At 43.0% G+C, this 25,516-nt stretch overlaps 1 protein-coding gene across 1 annotated transcript in view; it reads right to left on the minus strand.

The window, feature by feature from the left end:
• Slc44a5 (solute carrier family 44 member 5) overlaps positions 1–25,516 on the minus strand; it is a 235,009-nt gene that overhangs the window by 104,431 nt on the left and 105,062 nt on the right. Inside the window, exon 3 of the mRNA XM_005357466.3 lies at positions 4,558–4,593. Coding sequence (XP_005357523.1) covers positions 4,558–4,593 — 36 coding nt within the window. The remainder of the gene's footprint in view (positions 1–4,557; positions 4,594–25,516) is intronic.

A 25,516-nucleotide genomic window follows, 5' to 3' on the forward strand; every position in this document is an offset into this window, starting at 1 on the left:
GTTAGATCAATATGTAAGAGCTAGCCAATAAGAGGCTGAAACTAATGGGTCAGGCAGTGATTAAAAGAATACAGTTTCCGTGTAATTATTTCAGGGCATAAGCTAAGCTAGCCATGTGGGCGGCCGGGTGCGGGGGGACGCAGCCCAGGCACTCTTATTTCAACATGCATGTATAGAATTATAAGCTTGTCCCTGTTCCTAAGTCAGGGAATTAAACAACCATTTTTAATTAAAAACAAAAATTTTTGTATTTGAAGTTTGTATTGGATCATTACTGTGCTTAACTGTGCAAACCGTATGAGCTCTCTCTGGCTTAATCTCCTCTATAAAATAGGGAGCACAGAAGCATCTTCCAAAGGTTGCTGGCCAGGTTACAAGCATCTCCACATGAACAAGGACAAGGATGGTGCCTTGCATGGTCTGGACTGCCAGTCTTTAATTCTTGTTGTCAATGTACCCAGAGACTCTCGAAGGTTCCCTGCAGTGTGTGGCACTAAGCATTCACACTTCACAAGGAAACTTAAATCTAGAAACATCCAGAGGGCAGTTGTCTCCGTTCTAGAGCATCCACTAGATCTGTTTCTCAGACAGAGTCATACTGTGTAGCCCTAGCTGGCTTGGAACTTGGTTATGTAGACCAGGCTGGCCTCAAACTCAGAGATTTACCTCTGCTGCTACCTCCCGAGTGCTGGGATTAGAAGTGTGTTCCCACACACCTGGCCTCGTCTTATTTGATTTTAATAATTTTGGAGAACTAGGCTACTGCCATGGATTAACCCAATCCATGTTGAGAATTAACCAAGAATTAACAAGAGAATTAACAAGAGGTTTAGACTTTTCAACAATTTAACCCATCAGAAGTGAAGATGAAGAGTCTCGTTGTAAGAAAGCTACATGGAGAGCTGTGTTTTAGTTAGATAAGCCTTCTACGGGCTCTCTATCAGAGTAGGAATCTACAGTCACAAGATTTTGTGCAAACAGGCAGCCTCCCTCTTTGAGACGGTGTTGCCAAATGGAAGACACACTCAGAGGCAAAGACAGAGAGCTTCCCTGATGAACCAGAAGTCAGCTTCCCATAACAGGTTTTGCTCAGGAGGAATATGTCCTTTTCCTTAATGCTTGCCGTGGCTCCTGGGATGAGGCTGTGCTTGCAGTCAGATCTATTCTAACAATAACTTTTTATTGCCATAGTTACGGCTAACACTGACATAGTGATTGAGTGGGACAGAAGAGCAATTAAAATTATAGAATACTTTAACCTTGGCATTTTGATAATGAGGACACTCAACATGAAATACCATTTGATCCACATAAAATTAGACTAGGCAGATAAAATGACAGCATAAAGCTAACAATACTAAAGGCACAAGTAATCCAGTCAGTTTTTCTTCTTTCTTTAACTAAAAACAGTGCCATAAATCTTCTCTCAATATTCAAATGCAGAAACAAGGTCAAAATATTGTAAAGTTGAGACAGCTATAAAATATCAGTATCAAAGTATAAGATCAATAGCCAATATCTAAGATGGCATATTTGTACGAAGCTAGTATCTTGTGATTGCTGATATTTAGGTACTAGTGGACTAAAATTAAATAGAGTGTAATTAAAGAAAAAAAGCAATGTTAAACTATTCGCATTTGCATTGTAAAAATTTAAATAGCAGCTGGACGTTTGCTTTGTTTTCATCCAGACTTCAGGAGTCTTCTGATGGCTTGAAGGAAAACAGACTCCAGTCAGACAGTAGCTGCTTGTAAACAAAGAACCAAGAGCCTGTGGTGGTCATCCACGTGATGCAAGGACCTTGACCTGGTGCAGGCTGTGGTAGTCACGTGACGCCAGGACCTTGATCTGTTACAGGCTGTGTTAGTCACAGGACACCGGGGCCTTGACCTGGTGCAGGCTGTGGTAGTCACGTGACACCAGGGCCTTGATGCAGTACAGGCTGTGGTGGTCATGTGGCGCCCGGGCCTCGACCTGGTGCAGAGGAGCTGGTGAGACTTGGCATTTCAGAGATGACAGAGGAGCACAAACATGAGTTTTGGTGGGACATTAGGGTGGACAAACAAGTCTAGATCAAGAAAGAGAATCTGGGTTGGGAGGCAAATTTAGGAATTAATATTAAGCAAATGGTTGAATCAAACCATGGGACCAAATGGAGTTACCTAGGAAGAAAAAGGAATATATCCTTAGCTTGCTCAGTACTCAGTCTCTACATGTGAAAGAGCACACAGCAGAGGAGACATCAGAGAAAAGAGAAAAGCCAGAGGCATGATATTCGAGAAACAGAGAAAATACACTTCTTAAAGACTGGCTGACTGTGTTACTGTGCCTAAGGCTAAGTGAGAAAGAAAATTCTGGAATAGTGAAGCAAGGCAGAGGCCTGCTCTCTGAAGGGATCACACAGCACACACATCACACAAGATAAAGACTGGTTTGGAGGGAAGGAGAAGTCAGGCCATGAAGCAACCTGGGTAAGAAACAGGGTAATACTGGGATGTGCACGTGGTTCTGGGGGCTGGTGTCCTTTCATTAACAGCCAATGGCGGAATGTTTCTATTGAGACCGTAATGGGAACTGGTGCAGGTACCAGCCTTAGGATGAAAGCAATCCTCCCCTTTAGGAGGGTAACTGGAACATGAGGGTACATATCTGCAATCTGTGTGTTTGGGAAGTAGTGGCAGAAGGATCAGGAGTTCAAGGCAAACCTTTTCTAAATAGTGAGTTCAAGGCCAGCCTGAGCTATATGAGAACCTATGGAAGTAAAAAAAAAAAAAAAAAAAAAAAAAAAAGAAAGATTGATTTTAAAAGTGGCCATGAGGGCTCCCGGGGAGTCCCTGGCAGCCCAAGTCTGTTGAAAATGCTTCTATTGGTTAAGCTCAACTGACAGGGGCTCAATACTCTAATTTAACTAAATTTACTCACATTGTTAATACACGGAAGCTTTATTTAGCACCATGGTTTTAAGAAGTACAAATATTGAAGGAACAGTTCAGAAAGAAGAGACAAATTCTAGTCGACTCTCTAGTCGGAGTCATGCTGTGCAGGCACACACCCTCACTTCTGGGCATCATGCACTCAGGATCTGTTTCCCCAGCAACAGATGTGTTCCTAGGAGCAGAGAATGATGGGGCTGGTTCTGCACACCTGGGAGAAGGAAGCCAAAGCTTCAGGGAAACAGCTCTGCTTGCCTTTCCCTGGACTCCTGTCTATCCAGGGAGAATCCTCACTCGGTCCCTCTCTCCTTAGACTGTTTAATAAGCAAGACACAGTGCTTATTTGTCCTTGATTCATTCATCTCAAACCCTTGTCAGAAAGATGAGGATTTTATTATAGACTAATTGCTTTCTCCTAATTGAGAGGTGAAGATTTATGGATGAAAGCAAACCTCCAATCATTATTGAATAGTAAAACATTTTGGCTCATGGCACATTTTAAGTTAGAGCAATTTGCCAGCTTCTGATGACAAAATTGGCATCTACCTTTCTAACGCTATCATCCTTCATCTTTTTATCCCACCCTGAAAGTTTGAAGAATTACAAAATAGCCTATACGTGTTTTGATTACCAACTTACAGAATCATAGGGGACCAAGCTAAAAAAATTTAAGAAAAGGAAACTTGAAATTATAAATAATATTTAAGTATAAATTAACTAAGTATAAATAATAATTAAGAATCACAATAGATGATGTGCACAAAAGACAATAAAGGTTATTTGATAACAGAGACAAAAATGCATATATAGTCATACTTTAGAATTGTATTGATTTTAACAGACAATAATTGCATGTGTTTCTGAGGTACAATGCTAAGTTTTGGTTCATTAATACATTATAAAAACTAAGTCAAGTTAATTAACACATTTATTACCTCACCATAGTGAATACATTTAACATTTCCAGATACCATACCCAATCTTCTAGCTAAGAATTTGGGGTCTAAGCAGTGTGGGAAGGCACAAGTTCCCATTTATGTATCTCAGGGCAGTGGAAGTGTTTCAGGGAGAAACATTCCTAAATCCAAAGCCACTTAGGCTTTCATTGGCACACTAGCCTCTGAGAATCCTGTGAGGATGGGGATTCCCATTCAGTTAGTCCGGGACAGAGCTTGAGAGCTGTATTCCACTAATGCTCGGGGCTGCCCCAGCTGCTAACATCCCACCCGCACTTCGAGCACCAAGATCCAGATCTCTGTGGACAATTATGAGGAAAACCAGCTGTAACACAAGGAAGACTCCTAGCGTCTTCAAAGTCTGGTGGTGGAGACCATCACTGGAAAGAGTTTAACAAGACTTCTGCATGCCAGAGTCCTAAACTAGAATGGAAAAATGCAAGTTTTGGTGGGGTGGGGAGCGTAGACTAGCACACAACCAAGGTGGCCACTGGATCATCTGCCTGATAGAAGCATTTGCAATTCCACAAAAAGAGACTAGCTGTAAGAAGAACTCAGAACAGGATTGCTTCCCCCAAATGAACACTAAGCTATCTACAGATTTTGAGTACATGTTTATCACTGTCACGAAGGAATCTTATACTAACTCAGTGCTTGAACTGACTCACCAAAGTCCTGATCATCAGAGAAACTTTCTGCTGATTCTAGGAAAAAAGCACAGAGGGTAAACAAATATTTACATGTGGAGTTAGTGACTGGAACTCTACACCACCCCTCCTGCCCTAGGAAGCCCAGCCCCTGGCCTTCACACACACCCTAACAGAAGGTCAGCGGTGCTGATCCAATGCAGCTGTCCTTCAGCATCCTCGGAGTCTGCTTCCAATGTCAGTACAAATCTGTGCTCACAGGCCTCCCAGGAAATGGCATCATACTTGCATATATTTCTGTATCCTCCCCTATACATACATGATCATCTAGAGTGCTTACAATATTAGTGAAGTATCAAGTAAATAACAGTGTAAACACTACATAAATAGCTATTGTATCATATGACACAGATTTTTAAGACTCATTTTTTTTAATTGTGTGTAAACATATGTACACAGGGGTTCAAGGACATGCAGAGGCTCAGCCTGAAGCTCATGGTTGCTTGGAATTGAACTCCAGTACTCCGGAGGAGCAGCAATTCTGCTAACAGCTGCTCCATGGTTATGGAGAGAGTGATACCCACAAGCACGGTCGGTCTAACTACACAGTGCACGGCAGCAACACCTTAGGACCCTCAGTTCCTGATCGGGTGACCCTGATAACGGTGGGGGATGACCACATTAAGCCCCAGATAGGTGACCTTCAGTCTTAAGTTACCAAATACATGGAGATGGGAGAGTAGGAGAAGGTTTGGAAAGAGTAGGGAAATGTATTTCATGAACTCTCTCAACTTCCTCATGCCTTGTCCATCATAAATGATTTGCACAGACTCCAAAACCGGATCACATGTGTACTAAAATTTATCACCAGAAAATGAGGTCTTTCATTTTTCACTTGTTACTCTTTAAACCTCATAATATTCATGATACATGAAAAAAATCTGCATTAAGTCCTTTGATTAATTACACACAGAATAGGCAATGTAGTGGGGGGTGGGGGCTGTGTGTCTGAAACCCAGCAGTGATACTTTAACCCCACTGAAGCTGTCTTCAGGTTGAGGAGAACCTCCCCGAGGATGAAGGCAACCTGTGTGCTCATGGGTACCAACTCTGGTTGTGAGGGGGCGGTGCTGTATGTGCCGTGAGGAATAGCAGCAGAATTCTAACCCCTCGGCCTCCCTGACGTTAGATGATGGTATTACCTCTTCCAATGAACACCTGTCTGGTGCTTCCGCTCGCTTGCCAGCCTGTAAAAGTGACTGAGACGAATAGAAGCTGCAGAACTTACTGCTTCTTCCTTAAACCAGCATGACTGTTCCCTGCATCCTAGATAGATATTCTTAGATCCCACAGGCAAGAGTAGCTCTCACCCCTCATCAAAGTAACTTCTTTTTGCAGCAGATGGAACCATTATCAAAAGTCACAACTTGTCAATACAGAGAACAGCTGAAGGTGGGGTGTCCAAGCCTGACTGGCTCATCGGCACACAACCCCCGCACAGGAGGTTCAGAGAATGTAAGAGAGGCCAGAACATTAGAAGTTCCGGAGAACCAAGACATGGCAGAATCCTGTCTTCTATACAGGACAGAGAAGCTGTACCTATGAAATCTTAACAACAGGCTGTTTAACAAGCCCCGAACAATAATACCATCAGACATGCCAACACACATGGGGACAATCTCACAGTCCCCATCCCTAGATGAAGAGCTACAGGAATTAACAATTACTCGGGGAGGAAGACACAGTCTTCCCCAAGGATAAGCCCGCGATTGGTTATCCAGTATCAAGAGGTCAACCCTAAAACATGTACATAAGCAATATTAAGTGGAATCAACAGGCTGTATTTATACACTTATATGTATGTAAGCATGCGAAAACAGTAACTAAAGAAGAGGGAGGAGAGAGAATGAGGGTAAAGTTGGGGAATAGGGAAGTTGAGATCTGGGGGGACAGGGGAGGAGACAAGTATGATCAAAATATAATTATGGAACTGTCAAATAATTAAATATTTATTTAAAAACAGCTTCCTCTATAAGGCTTCTGGGCAGAAACTACACCTGTTCTTGAGGCTGATGCTTCTCATCAAACTGACTAACGGGAACCAATCGCTGAGGGCCCAAGTCAGGATGAAGACTTCAAGGTGGGGCTGGGAGATGGCTCAGTGGGAAAGTGCTCGCCTTGCAAGCAAGATTAAACAACCCAGGTCCAATCCCTAGAACCCACGTGAAAAGACCAGGTGCAGCAATGTGCGTCTTTAGTCCTACTGTGGGGAGGAAGACGCAGGAGGATTCCTAGAGCTTGCTGGCAGCCATCCTCTCCAAATCTGTCACTTTCTGGCAAGTAAGAAATCCAGAAAGAGAAAGTAAGAAACTCAGAAAGAGAGGATGGAATCTAAAGAACAAGAGTTACCTTCTGGCCTTCACATACATGCACATACACATGCATGCACACCTGTATACACATGAACATATACACATACAAAATATTCCAGGAAGTTAGGCATAGTGATGCTTGCCTGTATTCCCAGGACTGGGGAGGCTAGGGCAGGTAGATTGATTGCCAAGAGTCTAAAGTCAGCCTGAATGACACAAAGAAACGCTGTCTCAAAAACTGTAATATTTTAAAGGATTCCAGTTAAAACTGTTAACTATGGCCAGTTGAAAAACAATGCTAATAACTATAGAATAGATTTCTGAACCCTGTTTTTTTTTGTTTGTTTGTTTGTTTTTTTTGGTTTTTGGAGACAGGGTTTCACTGTAGCTTTTGAGCCGATCCTGGAACTACCTCTAGTAGACCACACTGGCCTCCAACTCACAGAGATCCACCTGCCTCTGACTCCTGAGTGCTGGGATCAAAAGCTTGTGTGCCACCACTGCCCTGCTATTCTCAACACTTTCTATGGTTGGGAGAAAGGCTTTGTTTACACAGCTCTCTTAATAAAGTCACACTCTGCTTAAGAAAGCCACAAAAGTCAGCTGACCTTATAAAAGCAACAAGCTGAAGTTTCCTGACACCACTTGGATTCCTCTGCTGTAATCAGAGAACTGTAATTCACAATGAGGTCTGAGTGTAACCAGGGTTCATGAATGCTGTGGAAACTCCTTCAGCCAATAGCCTTTAAGATACCAGCCCATTTGGGTGTGGTGTTTTATACTATAAATGCAGCCAGCCATAAAATTTGCATGCACTCTTTCTCCTGGCTGCTAGATTTGGTTCCTGTTCCCTGTTTGTGCAGAGGACTGTGACCTGAGTCTACCCCTAAATAACTATCCCTTTATTATACTCCACTCTGAGTGGGATTTCTTTGTAGCATCCATCTTCATCTGGAGCCTGGTGTCCAAACAACTGAGGCTAACCCGTGTGGCAAGCCATACACTTTGAGTCCGGGTGCTTATATACCCGCTTCAGGTTAGGAGGAAAGTAGCTAAGAGCATGCCCATGTCCCCGTGCCCTCCCCACACCTGCCTGAGCACACAGCAGGACTGGGTCTTCTAGGAGTACATAGGCAGGAGAGTTGAGGTGGTGAGGATGGCTCCACCCAGCAGTCCCAGAGCCAGTGGTAAACTGCCTCCACCATATTGAAAGCCTGAGAGAGATGGAACCAGCATCCAGGGCTGCGGCACCAAGCCCTTTAGCATTTTAAAAGTGTGCCTGGTCAGATTATTACAGATACACAATAAGAACAAATTCAGATAAAAAGACCTCTAAATGGGTCACAGTGTTGAATAAATGTACATAGGCTTGGGAGAAAAAAAGAAAAAGAATACAGACAGTTATAAAAGAAAGTAAATGGTTATAAAAAAAATAAAATAAAGTCTTTAAAGAGACAGAGTATAGACAGCCATAGATTAAAGGAATACAGAAAAAAACAAATCACATAAAGATGGAAAATACACAGAGAGTTTAGATAATGTATATTATTTTGTTTTTTTGAATTTTTTGACTGTGAATGAGCTAAGTACAGAGATACATTTCATTATATAGGCTGCTAAGATAAACAAACATATGTTTTAAAGGTATGTAGATTTCAAAATTTGGGTCTAAGGATATGTTGCTTTGGAAAAGAGGTTCTGTTTTTGTTTCTCAGGTGTCCACGGGATGTCCCCAGCTAGGTCCTTGGATAGCAGAAGAGAGGGTGCCTGAACTGTCCTTGCCCTACTATCACACTGATGATTATCTCGAATATCACCATAGAATCTTCATCCGGTGATGGATGGAAATAGAGACAGAGACCCTCATCAGAGCCACGGACTGAGCTCCCAAGGTCCAGATGAAAGACAGAAGGAGGGAGAAGACGAGTAAGGAAAACAAGACCAACTGAGGCAGTGTGCCTGTTCTAATGGGAGCTCACCAAATCCAGCTGGACCGGGTCTGAATGAGTATGTGATCAAACCGGACTCTCTGATTGTGGCTGACAATGGGGGCTGACTGAGAAGCCATTGATAAAGGAACTGGGACCTGTTTTTACGGGATGTTCTGGCTTTCTGGGACCCTAGTCTATATGGATGCACAGCTCCCTAGGCCTGGATGTAGGGGGGAGGGCCTTGGACTTCCCACAGGGCAGGGTTCCCTGCCCTCTCTCAAGCAGGGAGGGAGAGAGAGGTGGTGGTGTGGGGGAGGGGGAGGGGATTGGTAGGAGGGAAGGAAGTGTAAATATTTGAATGGAAAAATAATATATATATTATTAATCTAATAAAAAAGAACTTAGGACTTTTTGTGACAATGAGACACATCTGCTCCTGGCAGCTCCAATCTACTTCAAGAGGATGATGGGCATTGAAGAGGATCCTTATGGAGTATGTTAGCCATTTGGGCAAGAAACTGTTCTTGCCTGAACTGCTTGATGTTATGCTGTATATGAACTGGACATGTAGGACCCACAGCAAAATGACTGCTGAAGTTGCCCAAAGAAGGTGAAACAGTCCTTCAGGCTTCATGAAAGAGTCTGCCAGACATTCTGCAGGACACAGAAGAAAGTAATTGACAAACTGCCAACAAAAGCAGAACTGCCTTTGAAATTTCCTGCTTTATGGAAAAGTCTGTCAGATACTATGGGTCTGTAGACTGCAGATGGATGCTCCAATGGTACAGAAGAACTTTGGGTGACTGTCCAGGCAGCAAGATGTCTCTGTCAAGTCTAGAGTTTTGGAAGTTCCTTATAATTTACTTCCTGTTTACTTAGGTAACATTATATACTTCTGAGGTCTTTGATGGAGTTGAAGAATAGATAGTTATAATTAAAGTTTTCCTTAGTTACGATAAAGTTGATATAAATATTGTAACTGAAATTCTTGCTTGATAACTGTTTTGTTATATGTAATTTTATTATGTTGTTAAATTAAAACCCTCCATTTTATTTGAACAAAAAAAGGGAAAATGATGTGGGAAGTCCTTATGTAGATGTGTTACTTTTATTGCTTAATGATAAATAAGCTTCATTAGCCTGTGATAGGGCAGAATAGAGATAGGTGGAAAACTAAACTGAATGCTGGGAGAAAGTAGGCAGTGTCAGTGAGATGCCACAGAGCTGCCAGAAAGAAAGACAAAAGCCAACAGCCAGAATCTTGCCAGTAGGCCATGAGCCTGGTGGTAAGACATGAAATAATAGAAATGGGTTGATTTGAGATGTAAGAGCTAGCTAGAAATACACTTAAGATATTGGTCAAACAATATTGGCATTAAAATAGTTTCTGAGTGATTATTTCAGGTCTTGGCAGCCAGGTACAAAATAGCAACCTCCTACTACATACGGATAACCAATAAAACCACTGGCATGTAGCAGCATCAAACTGTAAACATAGATATTAGTCACAGATTTTATGAACATCCCTCCCTATAACATGCTTGAAGACTAATGGCGGTTGGCTCACATCTATTGTGATGGGAGGCAAATGGATTCAAATGATTTTCACATACCATGTGGAAATCTGAATAAAAGTGCCAATATGTAAGTACAAGGCTGATGCTCAAGACACACAATAAAATGTCCAGGTCCTTTACAAAAAGGCCACCTCTGTTTCTGATGTCTTAATATTTCCATTGCCTTTAATGTCCTAAACATGCTTACATAATATGTCAAAGTTTATTAAAAAGTCCAAGGTCAAAAGCACCACCTATCAAACACGTGGCATCAAATACCCTCACACAGTGATAACATTAAGCCTCTACTCTTTGCTTCCTCCAGTATTTCCCAGAGTCCTCAGCTGTATGAACTAGTAAATCCCACCCACATGTTCTGCTCCATCTAGAGTCAATGCTTATCATGACAGACAGACTCCTCAGTACCAGTCAGTCCAATGCACATGTCCTGGCGGAAGCTTCCTTGCAGTTATTGCAGGCAATTCACGGCTCATTCACACAATTCTCTCCACATGTTGCACCATTTCCCCATTTTACACAGGAGAACAGAGGCTCAGCACTGGGAAAACCTGACCAAGGATGTGCAACATTGGTGAGAATGGAATCCAAATGAAGAGTCTAGCAAGACACAACTCTGTACAGCCCAGATTGAGGACCTTGCACCAATCCTTGGACTTCCTCATGGTAAGTTTTGCAAAATTAATAAAACTAAATACATAGATCATATTTCATTTTTTGTATGCTCATACTTTGGTTGAACCACTACTCTTTCTTTAAGGCTTACATCTTTCCCAAATATTTCCATGAGAATGTTCAGACCATCTGCAAGATGACTGTGTATACATCATGGGATCAAGCTGTTCTGAATCTCAATCAGCTGAGAAGATGAAATGCGAGAGAGAAGTGAGTTCCTAACGGGTGAGTGTTCCACTTGTATTTATCTCCAGGTACCATATATTTACTGTGAAGTCTCAAGTGCACCCACTTTTTATTCTTTCTCCCTTGGGAGTTACAGGGTGGGGGTGAGGGCTGATTGGAGATAAAAGTCACTGGTGGGGGAAGCAGCAAGGCATGGGGCATGATGGGAGATGAATGTGAGAGTCATTTCCTGTCTTGCCCTTCTGAGATCAATCTCCTACATTCAAGCTCAGCAACACTGGAGATGGATTAACCAGGTTCTGTTTTTCCATGAGTGAAGTAATAGAATGTATACCTCTGGGGCTAGCCAGTAAAGTACATGTCTTGCAGGCACAAGGGTCTGGACTTGGTTCCCATAATCAAGTACAAGAAAAGCTGGGCACAGGCTAAAGCAATTGCTCAGTGGTTAAGGGCCAAGGTTGCTCTTCCAGAGGACCCTGGTTCAATTCCCAGCACCCACAAGGTGGCTCAGAATCATCTGAAACCCCAGGCCCAGAGGACTTGATGCTGTGCACCTATAATCCTTTCTTTCCTGCCAGCCTAAACTACTTAGTGAGACCTATGCCACTGAGAGAGGCCATCTTAAAACAAAACAAAAACCAAGGAGAATATCACCAGAGAAACATGTGCACTGGGCTCCTCACACATGGGCACTCATGTTTACACACATGTACACAAACACACAAAGAAAATATACATCATGCCTATGATACTCCACAGCCTCAAATGTTTAATGGGAACCAATCCTCTAGATTTAGCTTGACCTACTCTTTACAGGAATGCAGATGGTAAAGACACTACATGATGCCCCGTAAGGGCACAGATCCAGAAAATGAGGTCATCTCCACCATAACAGAGAAACAAGAGACAATGCCAATTAGTATGGACTTCAGAGACCAAACCACCAGATGCAAAGTCTGGCCCGGATTAGATTCTGATTTGGACAGAATGCTGTGTAGAGATTTCGTGGACAATGGGAGGAAACTGAATATAGGGTGGGTATCAGGAAAAAACTGAACACTTGCTGGGATGGAGAGCTGGAAACTAACAGAGGAGAGGAGGCGGGGCTGATGAGAGGCTCAGCAGGGAAGTGTGCTTCCATCTGAAGCCTGGCAGCCTTGTGGACTTCCCAGAAGCCATACAAAGGTGCAAAGAGAACCAAGTCCATAAAATTGTTCTCTGACCTCCATGCCCATTGCATGGCAAATAATGCCTCCACATACATCATGTACACATATACATGAATAATTTTTAAATTCAGAAACTAATATAAAAAGCACAGAAATAAACAAAAGCATGCAAAGCAGTCTTATTCTTGTATAAGTATGTACATGTGCACATATGTATATGTCTGTATACACACACATTTGTGTGTGCATGTGTATGCCTGTGTACATGTGTGCACCTGTGGACATTCATGCGTTCATGTACACATGTGTGCATGTGTGTGCAAATATGTGTACTTATGTGTATCTGTAAAAGTATGTAGCTACATGTGCATGTGTGTACATGGGAACTTGTGTGTCTACATGTGTATGTGTATGTGTCTGTGTGTACATGTGTGGGCTCACATGTGTGAGTGTGGAAGTATGTGCTTGTGCATGTGTGTTCATGTGGGCTTGTGTGAGTATAAGTGTGTGTGTATGGTGTGTGTGTGAATGTGAAGACCAGAGGTTGATGCTGTGTGTCTTCCTCAGTCTCTCCACCTTCCTTGTCTTTTTGAGACAGCGTCCCTCAGGGAACCTGGAGCTTACCTATTCAGCTAGAATGGCTGATGATTGAACTGTAGGGAATCCACCTATTGCATCTTCCCTAACACTGGGTTACAGGTTCAACACTACTCCTGGTTTTTACAAAATCTTATTCTTGAAACAAGTCATAGATGTGAGAGGAAATTTTATCAATATTATATCTACAGATGGCTGAAACATCCTTCTTTGATTAGTATCATTTTGCTTTGATGTATTTTCTAACTTTTGGCAATAGTCACAGAAGCACTTTTTAGTGACCGTTATTGTAACTAAAAGTCAATAGATCGCAGAAGAGAAGTATAACCTTCCAACAGGGTCAGTTTTGGGTAAGCTCTGTGTGGTCAGGTGCTGGTGGTGAGTCCCAGCATGCATCTGACTCTGGTTTTCCCTCACTTTGCTGTCACTGTCTGCTGCTTGCTTCCACTCTCAGTGAGAGAGGGGTCTGAGCTTCTGCCTCTGTGTCCCTGTCCACAGGTCCAGTCCCCATTCCTGAGCCCGCAGCTTGGCTCTGGCCTTGAAGATCTATGTCAGTTCTGCCAGCCCTAATGGGCCTTTGGATTCCAGCTCTCTGGCTTTGGGCCTATCTTCGAGGAGACAGACCGCCCAGAGCGTGTATGAGTTTCCAGCATATTCTCCTGGCAGGAGCTCCTTCTGCTGTGCCCGGGCTGTCAAGGTGGACTCTCTTTAGTTGCTATTCACTGTTCAGACTCTACCTTCTCTTGCTGTGCACATTGACTGCAGTGGATTACATAGTGGCCCTTCTGGAGCCACATTTCCCTCCTCACCGTGTCCTGTCTTCCACATTTGCTGACTGAGTCTTGATGCAGAGACCTAGAGACCATTCACCATGTATATGGTACAAGACCTACACCATCTGAGGAAAGGGATGATTATGAGCTCATCAATCAAGGCAAGAATTGAATGAGGTGTGTGCACAGCGATTACCCAACATTCATTACTTCCTTCCTTCCTTAATTTCACTGACCTCATGCTGGGTTTCAAATGCCAGGCAGTCCACATAGATGGAAAGGGAGTGCTTATCTTCAGGTGCTGTTTTTTAATTTATTAGGTTGCTTATGCACACTGTTATTTACTTGCAAATGCGATATGATGAGGGCTGTGAGGAGGAAGTGCAAGGCACCAAAACAGCACCAGGCTAAGTGGAAGAGGAGCAAGTGCCAGCAGGGAGGTCAGCAGTTTCACCAAAGGGCAATTATGGGCAGAGAGCCCATGTTAGGGAAGGAAGAGCCTGGCAGCCCTGAAAAGCTAAAGCAAGGCCAGGGGAACTGGAGGACACTGTCTGGGAACTCTGTGTGGACAAATGTACACACTGACTCCTTTCCTGCTGCTGGGACAAAATACCCTGAAAAAGAAACTTAAAGAAAAAAGAGCTTGTTTTGCTCACAATTCCTGGTTACAGTTCATCAATGCATAGACGAGGCTGACAGAGAGGAACTTGACAAAACTGGCCACACTACACCCACAGTCCAGAGAGGGAACAGTGCTCAGCTTCCACTCTCCTTTTCATTCCTTCCCTGTACCCAACCCAAGAAATGGTGCCTCCCACACTCAGGAGAGTTTTTCCTACCTCCTCCATAGACACTCCGTTAGACCAACTGTTGTGGGCTATTTTGATCATACTCTGACAATCACAAGACAATAAAGTTTACCTTGAATCAGAGGACAGAACTAGCTGACCAGAATTAGCCATAAAGGTATGTGAAGGACTCAAGACATATAGAGAGACATAGGAATTAGTACAGAGGGGTTTAGAAAGATTCATGGCCCTTTGGATCGAGGAAGGAGAGAGGGAAGACATCACTGGTCACTTCTCTGCTGCTTCTCAGATCATTCAGGTTTTCACCCATTATCTGACTCCTGGACTTCTGCAGATAATAGAATAATTTAGATTACAGCTGGCATCCAATGTGTGGCATTAAACTATACCAAGGCATAAACCTGCCTTCTCTCCACTGCCTCTGCTGAGACCAGCTTTGTCTTCCTCTCCACAGGCCCTCCATCTAAGTCCAGGGTTTTACCATTGCAGTCTTCTATAGCAACCTCCATCTGCTGCCCACCCCAGGCCCAAAATACCACTGGTGTTAGCTGCCCACTGCTGGCCCATGCCCTCACTTCCTGCCATGTGGGCTTTCCCTGCACCCCCTTTTCAGGCCAGCTTGGCCACCATGACATAGGTTCACACCTGCTCGGGACTGTCACCACAGCAAGTAGCCAAGGGGCCCAGCCATGCACTATTCACATCCTCTGCCCAGCTATGCTGAGCAGCGACAGCTAGCAGCACACCCTTCTCCCCATCAGTCGAGCATCACTGACATGGCTTTACTCTCATCAACAGCAGATCTGGTGAGATACCCAGGAATTCTTAAAGGGGTTAATTTTAAAAATGATATTTTAAAATAGATGGAAAATCTTTTGATGTGGGAGTCCCCTCTGTGTGCTGTGATTACCATTAATGAATAAAGAAACTGCTTTGGACCTATAGCAAGGCAGAACATAGGTAAGCAGGAAGAGCTAGACTGAATGCTGGGAGAAAGAAGGGTGGAGTCAGAGAGAAGCCATGGAGCCACCAGAGACAGATGCTGGAAACTTTACCCTGTAAGTCACAGCCACATGGTGATATACAGATGAATAGAAATGGGTAAAATTAATATAAGAGTTAGCCAATAAGAAGTTAGAGCTAATGGGCCAAGAAATGTTTTAAATAATACAGCTTCTGTGTGATTATTTTGGTTCTGGGCAGCCAGGACAAACAAGTGGTCCTCCTCCTACAAACTGGTGCCATAAGGGGGCTAATTTCCCAAGTTAAGAATCAGAAATATCACAATAGAAAGCATTAGGACCCTGTTTAGTGCTACTATGGATGGCTTGTAAATGTAGAAAGATAAATGACTGTAAACAGAGGCAGGATTTTGTTTTCTGGCCACCTAGACTCAAATAATCACACAAAACTCTATTAATTACAACACTGTTTGTCCAACAGCTCAGGTATATTCCTAGCTAGCTCTTATATTTTAAATTAACTCATTTCTATTAATCTCTGTATTATTATGAGACTGTGCCTTACTGGTAAGGTTCTGGACATCTTTCTCCTTTGGCAACTACATGACATCTCTCTGACACCTTCTTTTATTCTCTGTCTGCTTGCTATATTTTTTCCTGCATAAGCCATAAAGGAGTTTCTTTATTAACCAATGGTAATAAAACATATCACAGCATACAAAGGGGAATACGGCATTGAATGAGGGGATAAATTACTTAGCTGAAATTAACATAATACCAACAGTTTGGCAATTCATATTTCATCCTAAAAGAAGTGAAGTGGTTTGATAACTGTACCAAATATAAAAATTTAACTGATAATATATAAGCCTTAGAAAGACTAACTAAAAAAAAAAATAAAACTCTGGCTGATAAGATACAAGCCTTAGAAAGACCTAATAACAAAAAATAAGAAAAATACCCAGACACAGACAGATAGAATTTAAAGCAAACCTACCACACTATTGCATTATAAAACTGAAGAGAAATAGCCCAAGGTTATTAGAAAACCAATCTCAGTTTATCCAGTGACCATACAAGAATAACCACCAGATTAGGCATCCCCAAGGCTATGAAGAAGTTAACTGGAATCTTGTAGCAATTTTAGATTTGAAGAGATTTAAAGAAGTAGTTGTTTCACATGATAAGCATTCACCCTATGTGAAACAGATGTTAAATTCATGGGAAACTGGGAACAGAATTATCCTACAAGACTGGAAAGATTTAACTATTGCAATATTGGAAGCTAGTTCTTAGTTATAATGGAAAACATGATGAAAAGAGGAAGCTATGTTCATAGAACAATGAGGTAGGACTAGAGGTATGGAAATTTTACAAGACCAGCCTCTTGGTGAAGCCAATATGTTAATTTGCAAAGACAGCTTAGATTTGATGATGTACTTTGGTGCTCTGCCTTATAGCAGCTTTGAATATTTGGGACAGGGTTGAAGAATCAGAAAAGTGACCTGAGTCATTTACAAAAATTATACAAGGCCCCAAAGAAGCCTTCACCGGTTTTCTAAAAATATTGACTTCATCTGTAAATAGAATGATATCAGACCCAAAAGTTGGACAAATATTAACTGAATCTTTGGTTCTGGAAAAATAATTCAAAATGCAAAGGGGTGATTAGGCCTTTAAAGGCAAGACTGGCACCAATAGCAAATGTCTTTTGGCAGCTGTTGCTCCTTCCTCAGCATTCAAACAATTCAAAGAGAGCATAATAACATATAGTATCCAGATTCTCTGTGTATTTTTCCATCTTTATGTGGCTTTACTTTAACCTCTATTTCTCTTATTTTTACTTTTTGAGACAGGTTTTCTGTGTATCTTTGGCTGTCCTAGAACTCCCTCTGTAGACCAGGCTGGCTTTGAACTCACAGAGATCCACCTGCCTCTGCCTCCCAAGTGCTGGGATTAAAGGAGTGTGCCACCAAACCTTGAATTCACAGAGGCTGTCTGCCTCTGCCTCCCAAGCTTTGGGATTAAAGGCATGTGCCACCACACCCAACTACTCTCTTTCTTTATTTTTTATTTTAAGAACTTCAACTTTTAGCCTGCATATATTTTTAATACACTGTAAACCATTTAGAGGTTTTCTTTATCTTTGACTCTTTACTGTATATCTCTCTTTTTTTCTGACCACATGAGTCTCTAATTTGCTAAGCAATATGGAGAGGATTAAAACATGGCTTTGATGGCTGGATCCAGCTCATTCCTTAGCTTTCTGAAATTCCAGGCTCATGGCAGAGGTACTGGCCGGAGCCATGTTTATTGCCATAACTCTATGGTGTTTCAAGGTCCCTGCCAGCAAGCAAGCTGCAGCAGTGTGTTCACAAACAACACTCAAATGCTCCGTAGTCAGACCTCCTGCCTGAAAGAGTCAAGAGTTTGCCCTGGCAGGACAGCCCAGAAAGCCAGCATTTTAAAACAGCACAGCTTTTTTCCTACTATCGCTAAAAACCATAAAGCATGCGGTCAGCTTTTATCAACACCACTTAAGTGTTTCATGACAGGACCTCTTAAAGAGCTGAAGAGTTTTGCAGCTAAAGCTGAGTCAGGAAGCCTCTCTTAAATGACAGTGCTTGCCTCTAGCAAGCAGAGCAGATCCGAGAAATTGCTGCTACCAAGAAGCCATGCTTTACTCTATTCTTTTCTGTTTAGAATTACTTCCTGAGCTCTCTCAGGCACTCGTATTTCTTGCATTCATTCAGCCAAACGTTCTTGAGTTCCTGCTCTGTCCTCACAGTTTGGCTCCCGTGACACAAAGAAATGGCAAGACCCCATTTCTGCTTCGGGCAGCTCACAGCCCTGTGAGAAAGCAAATGAGGGAGCCTCCTGTAGTAATATGGAGCGGCGGGGCTGCGTCCCCGGCACCTGGCCGCCCACTTGGCTAGCTCTAGCTTATGCCCCGAAATAATTACACGGAAACCGTATTCTTTTAAACACCGCTTGGTCCATTATATCTAGCCTTTTCTTGGCTAACTCTCGCACCTGGATTAGCCCATTTTTATTAATCTGTGTAGCCCACGAGCTGGCTTACCAGGAATGATCTTAACCTGCATCTGCCTGGAGTGGGAGAATCATGGCAACTCTATGACTCAGCTTCTTTCTCCCAGCCTTCCGTTCTGTTTACTCCTCCCACCTATGTTTTAACCTATCAGGGCCAAGCAGTTTCTTTATTGCTTAACCAATGAAATCAACAGATTGATATATGACACTCCCACATCAGCCTTCTAAGCCACAGGAGTGCAAGGAAGGTCATCATGGGAAGATGCTGATAAAAGGAGGGAGGGTGACAACAAAGTTCACAGCATGAAACCAGTAGCCAGGGGACTCAACCTGAACTGATGGCATAATGGTGTGTCCCAATTTTCAATGCCAGAAACATAGCTAATGCCAGCTTACCCAGCTCACATGACTAGAGAGAGAAAGTGAATTATATAAAGAGAAAGCCTTCTGAAACCTTCACTCATCCTAAAATACTGTCTTAAGAATAAGCTGAAGAAGAGCCAGACCGTGGTGGCAATGCTTTTAAATCCAGCACTTGGGAGGCAGAGGCAGATGGATCTCTGTGAGTTCTAGGCAGCCTGATCTACAACAGCTAGTTCCAGGACAGACTCCAAAGGCTACAGAGAAACCCTATCTCGAAAAACTGAAATAAATAAATAATCAAGCAAGCTGAAGAGGAAGGTGTGGACCAAAATAAATAAGTAAGTAAGTAAATAAGCAAGCTGAAGAAGAAGGGGTGCCAAGAGCAAGAGACTCACACTCTGCACATTCGATAGGCATCAAGACAGTATGTCAGTTTCCTGCCCCTAAAGAAAAGCCAGAAGGTTAAAGACCACGTCACACATAAACATTGGCCTTTGCTGGCTGCTGTCTAATTATGTCTCCCCTTTAAAGGTCAGAGGTGATACATTTGCCACACTTCCATCCAGGGAGGGGTAAGGAAAAGAAAAAGTGCACAACTGAACGAGCAGGAGCAACGGAGCATCAGGTGAGCTGAAGATAAGGAAGGATTAAGCAGCTGCAAGCAGAGAAATCAGGGTCCTCTTTCATTCACAATCACTGAACCATGGCAGAGCCCAATCACAATACACACGGAGAACACAGTCCTCAAGGCAAAAAGGGAAAGCAAGGAGACATGGGTATATGGCACATGGCTGACTTGAGAGGAAGAGAAAGGAAGAGCGGGGACAAAGCATTAATGTGTGCATTCCTTAAAATATACGCATTCATTAATTGTACAGAGCACAAGGACTCATCACAGCATCTTATCCATGTCTGATAACGTTGATCACACCCCCATTTCCCTCCTGTCCTTCCTCCCCCCATGCCACGACACACGATAGAACTTTCTCTTGTCTATTTTCCATCTTCACTCTGAATAGCCGCTATCCTGCAATGATCCATTTCCTGATTTCGTTGCTGTTTTGCATGGGGATTAGCAGACGAGCCCACACAGAACTGTCAGGTCCATGTCACCGTCCCATTTGTCAGCAGTGGGATCTGCTGAGTGACAGCTTCACCGAGATTTACGAACCCTGTGTGAGTTTTCAGCTTGAATGCCAAATTAGCTGGGGATGACAGTTTTAAACACACATCCAGTAATTAATTAAATAGAACAGATTTCATGCTCTGGGATTTGATGGGGAAAATAACTCACTTGTTTATTTTTCATGCAATAACATTGTCATCTTGTTTCCACCTGACTTTCAGGGCAAGGACTATGCCTTCAGCTGCTATCTCTGGGCACATCTAAGAATTCTATAAATTCTTGTTGAATACACCAGTAAAAGTAAAAAAAAAGTCACATTTTAATAAACAAGAGTTTAGATTCTGTGACCTCCTGGGACAAGGTGATCAAGTACTGCCACAAATAAATCTCAGGTCCTTCCAAACATTTGGATAGCTTCACTTGACACTTTGAGATTAAACACAAACACAAACCCTTCTAAACAGACTGAGGCAAATAAACCAAGTCCAAGTAGGCTGAAATTCAGCCTGAAATTTATTCCGTCTCCCTAGTTGAGTCTCTGTCTGGTAGGCCGTAAGCTGCAAGTGTCCCTACAAAACAGCCCCTCTGGCATCAACACGCATAATAGTAATTCATACAATTAGCACATCCATAAAGGTCCACTCTCTGTCAGCCTTGTCTTTCGTAAGTCACAGTTTATCCTGCTACAGTCTGAATAGGGTTTGTTACCACCAAAACTCCTGTGGAGATGTGGCCTTCACTGTAGCCATGTTGGAAAGTGGGGCGAGGCACTTCCAAGGTTCCTCAAGGGCGGCTAATAAGTTAGCATTTAGATCCCTGAGCTAAGGGCTTGCTCACCATGGTGACACTCGTGGACAGTGGTACTGATGGAGGCGGGTGGAACCTTCAGAGGTGTGGCTAACTGAAAGTTTTTGGTGCTTTGGGTCATGATCATAAAAAAAACTGTGGGACCCGCATCTTCCTTCTTTAGTCCCTTCGAGTGAGAAATCTGGGCTAACCTTGTCTACATCTAGTGGTACATAGTACATGTGACTCTGTGACTGCATGCTCCAAAGTTGTATGGTCAGGAATGGACAGAGTCCAGATACCTGCCATTAACTGCAAGCAACACTGTACCAACAAAAGTTCATTTATTTTTAAATTGAGAAAACAATGGCATCCCTAAACATTTCCTAAGGTACCACAGCAGTGAGGACTGCTAAGCTCAGAGACACCACTGTGTTTGCCCCTCGCGTCACTAAACTCCAGTAGAGAAGCAAGAATAGTTTTTACCGCATACATTGGGCATTTTACTGACATTCATGCTTACTCTGCATCCTGTTTGCTGTCATGTGTGCATTTCAACCTCACCCAGCCCTACGCAAGAATCAGTCAGCAAATATTCATTAAGTATCTGCCATCTGTCAGAGCCTAGGAATGCAAAGATGCTCAAAGTAGGCACAATTCCTGCCCTCTTCGAGGTCACAGGCTACCGAGCAGATGGGCAATGGGGAAAAAAAGCACACAAATAAAAATAAAATTACGAATTGTGTCCAGTGATTGTGGAGAAGCCTGCAGGTGCCACAAAGCACATAATCAGGAAGCAGCACGGTTTGAATGTGAATTGTCCTGGAGGCTCGTGCATTTGAACATTCGGTCCCCAGCTGGTGGCACTATTTTAGGGTACTGTGGAAGCTTCAGAGGTGGGGCTGCACTGGAGGAAGCAGGTCACCCAAGCCATGTAGCCTGGCAGACACAGTGACACACAAAAAGAGGCTCCTTCTCGAACATGTGGAGACCAGCACCTGAGTTGCCCTCTGACCTCCACGGGACAAGTGCATCTACACTAACACACAAACACATGTACATACAGTAGGTTTTTTGTTTGTTTGTTGTTTTTTTAAAGAAGAGAATGTACCTATGAAGGAAAGACAGAGCAAGGCACACTTTTCAGAGCACTGGACTTTCTTATGGGGAAAAGTCAGGTGAGTCTTCCGATGTCCTGACCACAATCTGGATGTTTCCAGACCACAGATCACAAAGAGAAAAACATACAGCTTCACTGCTCTTAATATTGCTGAACAAAATATCAACACAATTACAACAGGACCACGTCATCTGACCCATATGTCAGTGGGACTAAAAAGATCACACAGGAGGGACAAAAAGACATCACAGAGCTGATTTAGATATGCATGAGAATATCTTAGGAACACTGCAAACATAGGGTTTAAGATGCTCCATAAGTAGACACAGTGTTGTCTTCCTATGTCAGTTAATATAATATGCTTATCTTCAAGTTAATACAAAATTAAACAAACTTCCCCAAATGAATAATGTCAAAATGTTTCCAAATCTGAGTAAAATTGTAAACAAAACCAAGAATCTCAACAAACATGGGCAGAAAAATATGGGGGAAGTGAGCAGGACCTAGACTTACCAGGAAACCTCACAGTTATTCCAACTGTCAAAAGCAGCAGCAGAAAAAAAAAATCTTGAAAGCAGTTGCAGAAGATGCTGATGTGGAGAGGAAGAAAGGCAGGTGACAGGTGTTTCTGCAGAGACCTGAGGCAAAGACAGTGCCCTTTAGCACAGAAGAAAGGCAGTGAAGATAAGACCTTCTACAGACAGGAAAATCTTCCAAACAAAAGTGGAATAAAGATGTTTCAAGCCAGCAAAAGGTGAGGAATTTGTTACTGCCAAAACTGATAGACTATTAAAAGTTTTCCAGGCCGGAGCCTGAAGTCAGTCAGGATGCTGGATCTATGCAAAAGGAACAGTAGGTATGGTAAATTAATAGATGAATACAAAACAGAAACATACAAACTCAGACAGAGATATGTATAAGCACATAATTTAAACAATTTAAAGGTAGCCATTTTTCAACAAACTCCAGAAGGGTCTCCTGATGGCTACTGCTGAATCGCTGCGGGGAGGGGAGGAGATTGATCAAAGCATAGAAACACACAGTTCATGGAGGCTTGAGATAAAAACATAAACATTCTACTAATCAGAAAGCCACTTTATGAAAATACTTTCTTTGGCTGGAAATAAAGCACCTTGGAGAATCACGTGACGTATGGGCACATGAGCAAGGATTACCACAGAAATATCCACTGTGTAACCAGGACAGGGTTTCAAGCAGAAAGCTGTTGAGTGGATAAGGTGGCATATGACTTCCCAAGGTACTCAATAAATCTCTGAACTCAAGAAGTACTTGGTGACCACCAGTAAGATAGCTCAGGATATAAAGACACTTGCTGCACAAGGCTTGCTCAATCCCAGGGACCTGTGAACTTGTCTTCTGATGTTCACATATGTGACACTCACAAATATCAAAATTTCAAAACATAAAAATAAGCATTTTGCCAAAGATAATTTGCTGTGTGTGCACGTGTGTGTGTGGTGTGTGTGTGAATGTGTATGGTGTGTGGGTGATATGTGTATGTGGTTTGTGTGAGGTGTGTGTGGTGTGTGTGTGTGTGTGTGTGTGTATACAGTGTGTGTATAAGTGGGGGGAGAGTGCACATGCATGCATGTGTGCCTGCACTTTGAACAGCATACTAAGATTCTGGCCCAGAGTCTCGTATTGTAAAATTTGGACAGCCAATGTAGAAAATCAAGTGCCCTTGTGAAGTAAATGGATGCGAGTGGTCCAAATGTCCCTCACAGAGGTTCGCTTTGAATCCGATCCACCACAGGAGCATCCAAGCCTTTCCCAAGGCTGTAGCTCAGAGGGGCTCCGCACAGACACTGTCACGTCCTCGGCCCTTCTCTCAGACTACGGAGAAATCTTGCACCAGAAAGATATTTATGCAGCAATGATTGAAAATACAACAGCCTCCTCCTACAAGTTAGTTTTGCTTCACCTCAAAACTGTTGTATGGATAAACTTGAGAAAAGAAACTCCAATATAGGTAGTTTAGCTGAACAATCAGCATCTCAAGCCAATGGGCTCCATGCACAAGAGACATGATTGCAGAGGCTTCCACTGGGAGGCACCTCTGTGCCATTCACAGGCATAGAGAAGCCATTGGTGGACTATGGGGGAGTTTGTCATTTTAATAAGCTATTAGGTCTGGGGAGATAGTTCAGTCAGTGTTTGTTGCCCCAACATGAGGATTTTGGTTTGAACCTCTGAGCCCACGTGAACTATCCAGGCATGGAAGCACATACTTGAGAATTTTGAGCTGGGGAAGCAGAGACGGGTGAATCGAGATCCTTGAGCTCACTACTCAGCCAACACGGTCTACTTGAGTTAGAGGACAATGACAGTGATGCTTCAGGGTGAACTGTAGTGGAATAACCTTTCTGTACACTGTGAAGATGTGTCACTCTGATTGGCTTAATAAAAAGCTGAACACCTAGGCAGGATTTGGGGGGCAGAGGGGACACTGGAAAGAAGAAGGGCAGAGACGCAAGAGACGCCAGCCCAGCAGAGAGGAAACAGCACAGGCATTACACAGTAAGGGTAACCAAGCCACATAAAGGAATAGAAATTAAACAATATGTGTTAATTTAAGTTACAAGAGCTAGCCTTCATTACAAGAAGCCTCTGTGTCGTGATTTGAGAGCTGGCAGGAGGAACAGAAAAAATAGTCCTACAGTGAACTCCACCTGAGGAATGATACTTGATCTCTGGCCTCCATACACCTGTGATCACATCTGCAAGTGTATTAGTGAGTGTTTGACAGGGGCATTGTCCTGGCGTGTATAGGGGAAACCTTATTTATTCTGACTGCAGGCAGGAGACTGGCTCACGGAGATGATGAGAATCTCTCCAGGAGGCATGAAGACCAACAGGCACAGCAGGAACTTGAGTCTAATACTGACTCTGAATCTTTCAACTGCCTACAACCATGCTCTCCTCATGAAAATGCCTTATCCTATCCCTAAAGCCTGTGTGCTGAGAACAAGCAAAGCCAAGCAGCAGAACCTCCCTTCTGTTTGCTCTGCTCTGAAAATCTCCAGTCCTGAGCTATTTGACATTAAATCCTCATTCTTCCCTCAAAGCATTCTCTGGGGTGGGCTGGGTTATTCTGGCTGCCTCAGAAAGAGCGGAGAGCTACAGTATCCTCTCTGGAGTGAACACCTATAGCAATTCCTCACTCATAAGACAATCTCCCGCACACACTGTAAGACAATACAGAGCGATCTGCTTAGTAAGGTCCTGATTCCTCAGCAAACAGCACAATATTAGCATCTGCTCCAGGTGCAGGTGGCCACTGAAATCCAATGAGGTAGTTGTCTTTTGTCATGTGAGTCTTCTACCAACTCAGCAGCAGCCAGCAGAAATACTGATCCAACACAAACGAGAAAGCTAATATCTGTGAACTACTGTAGCACAAATAATAAGAACCCAGAGACAGAAACTGGAGTTCAACCTGAAAACCAAAAAAGCAAAGCAGTCAAG

The sequence above is a fragment of the Microtus ochrogaster genome, chromosome 21 (genome assembly GCF_000317375.1).
Source record: "Microtus ochrogaster isolate Prairie Vole_2 chromosome 21, MicOch1.0, whole genome shotgun sequence".
Taxonomy (NCBI): domain Eukaryota; kingdom Metazoa; phylum Chordata; class Mammalia; order Rodentia; family Cricetidae; genus Microtus; species Microtus ochrogaster.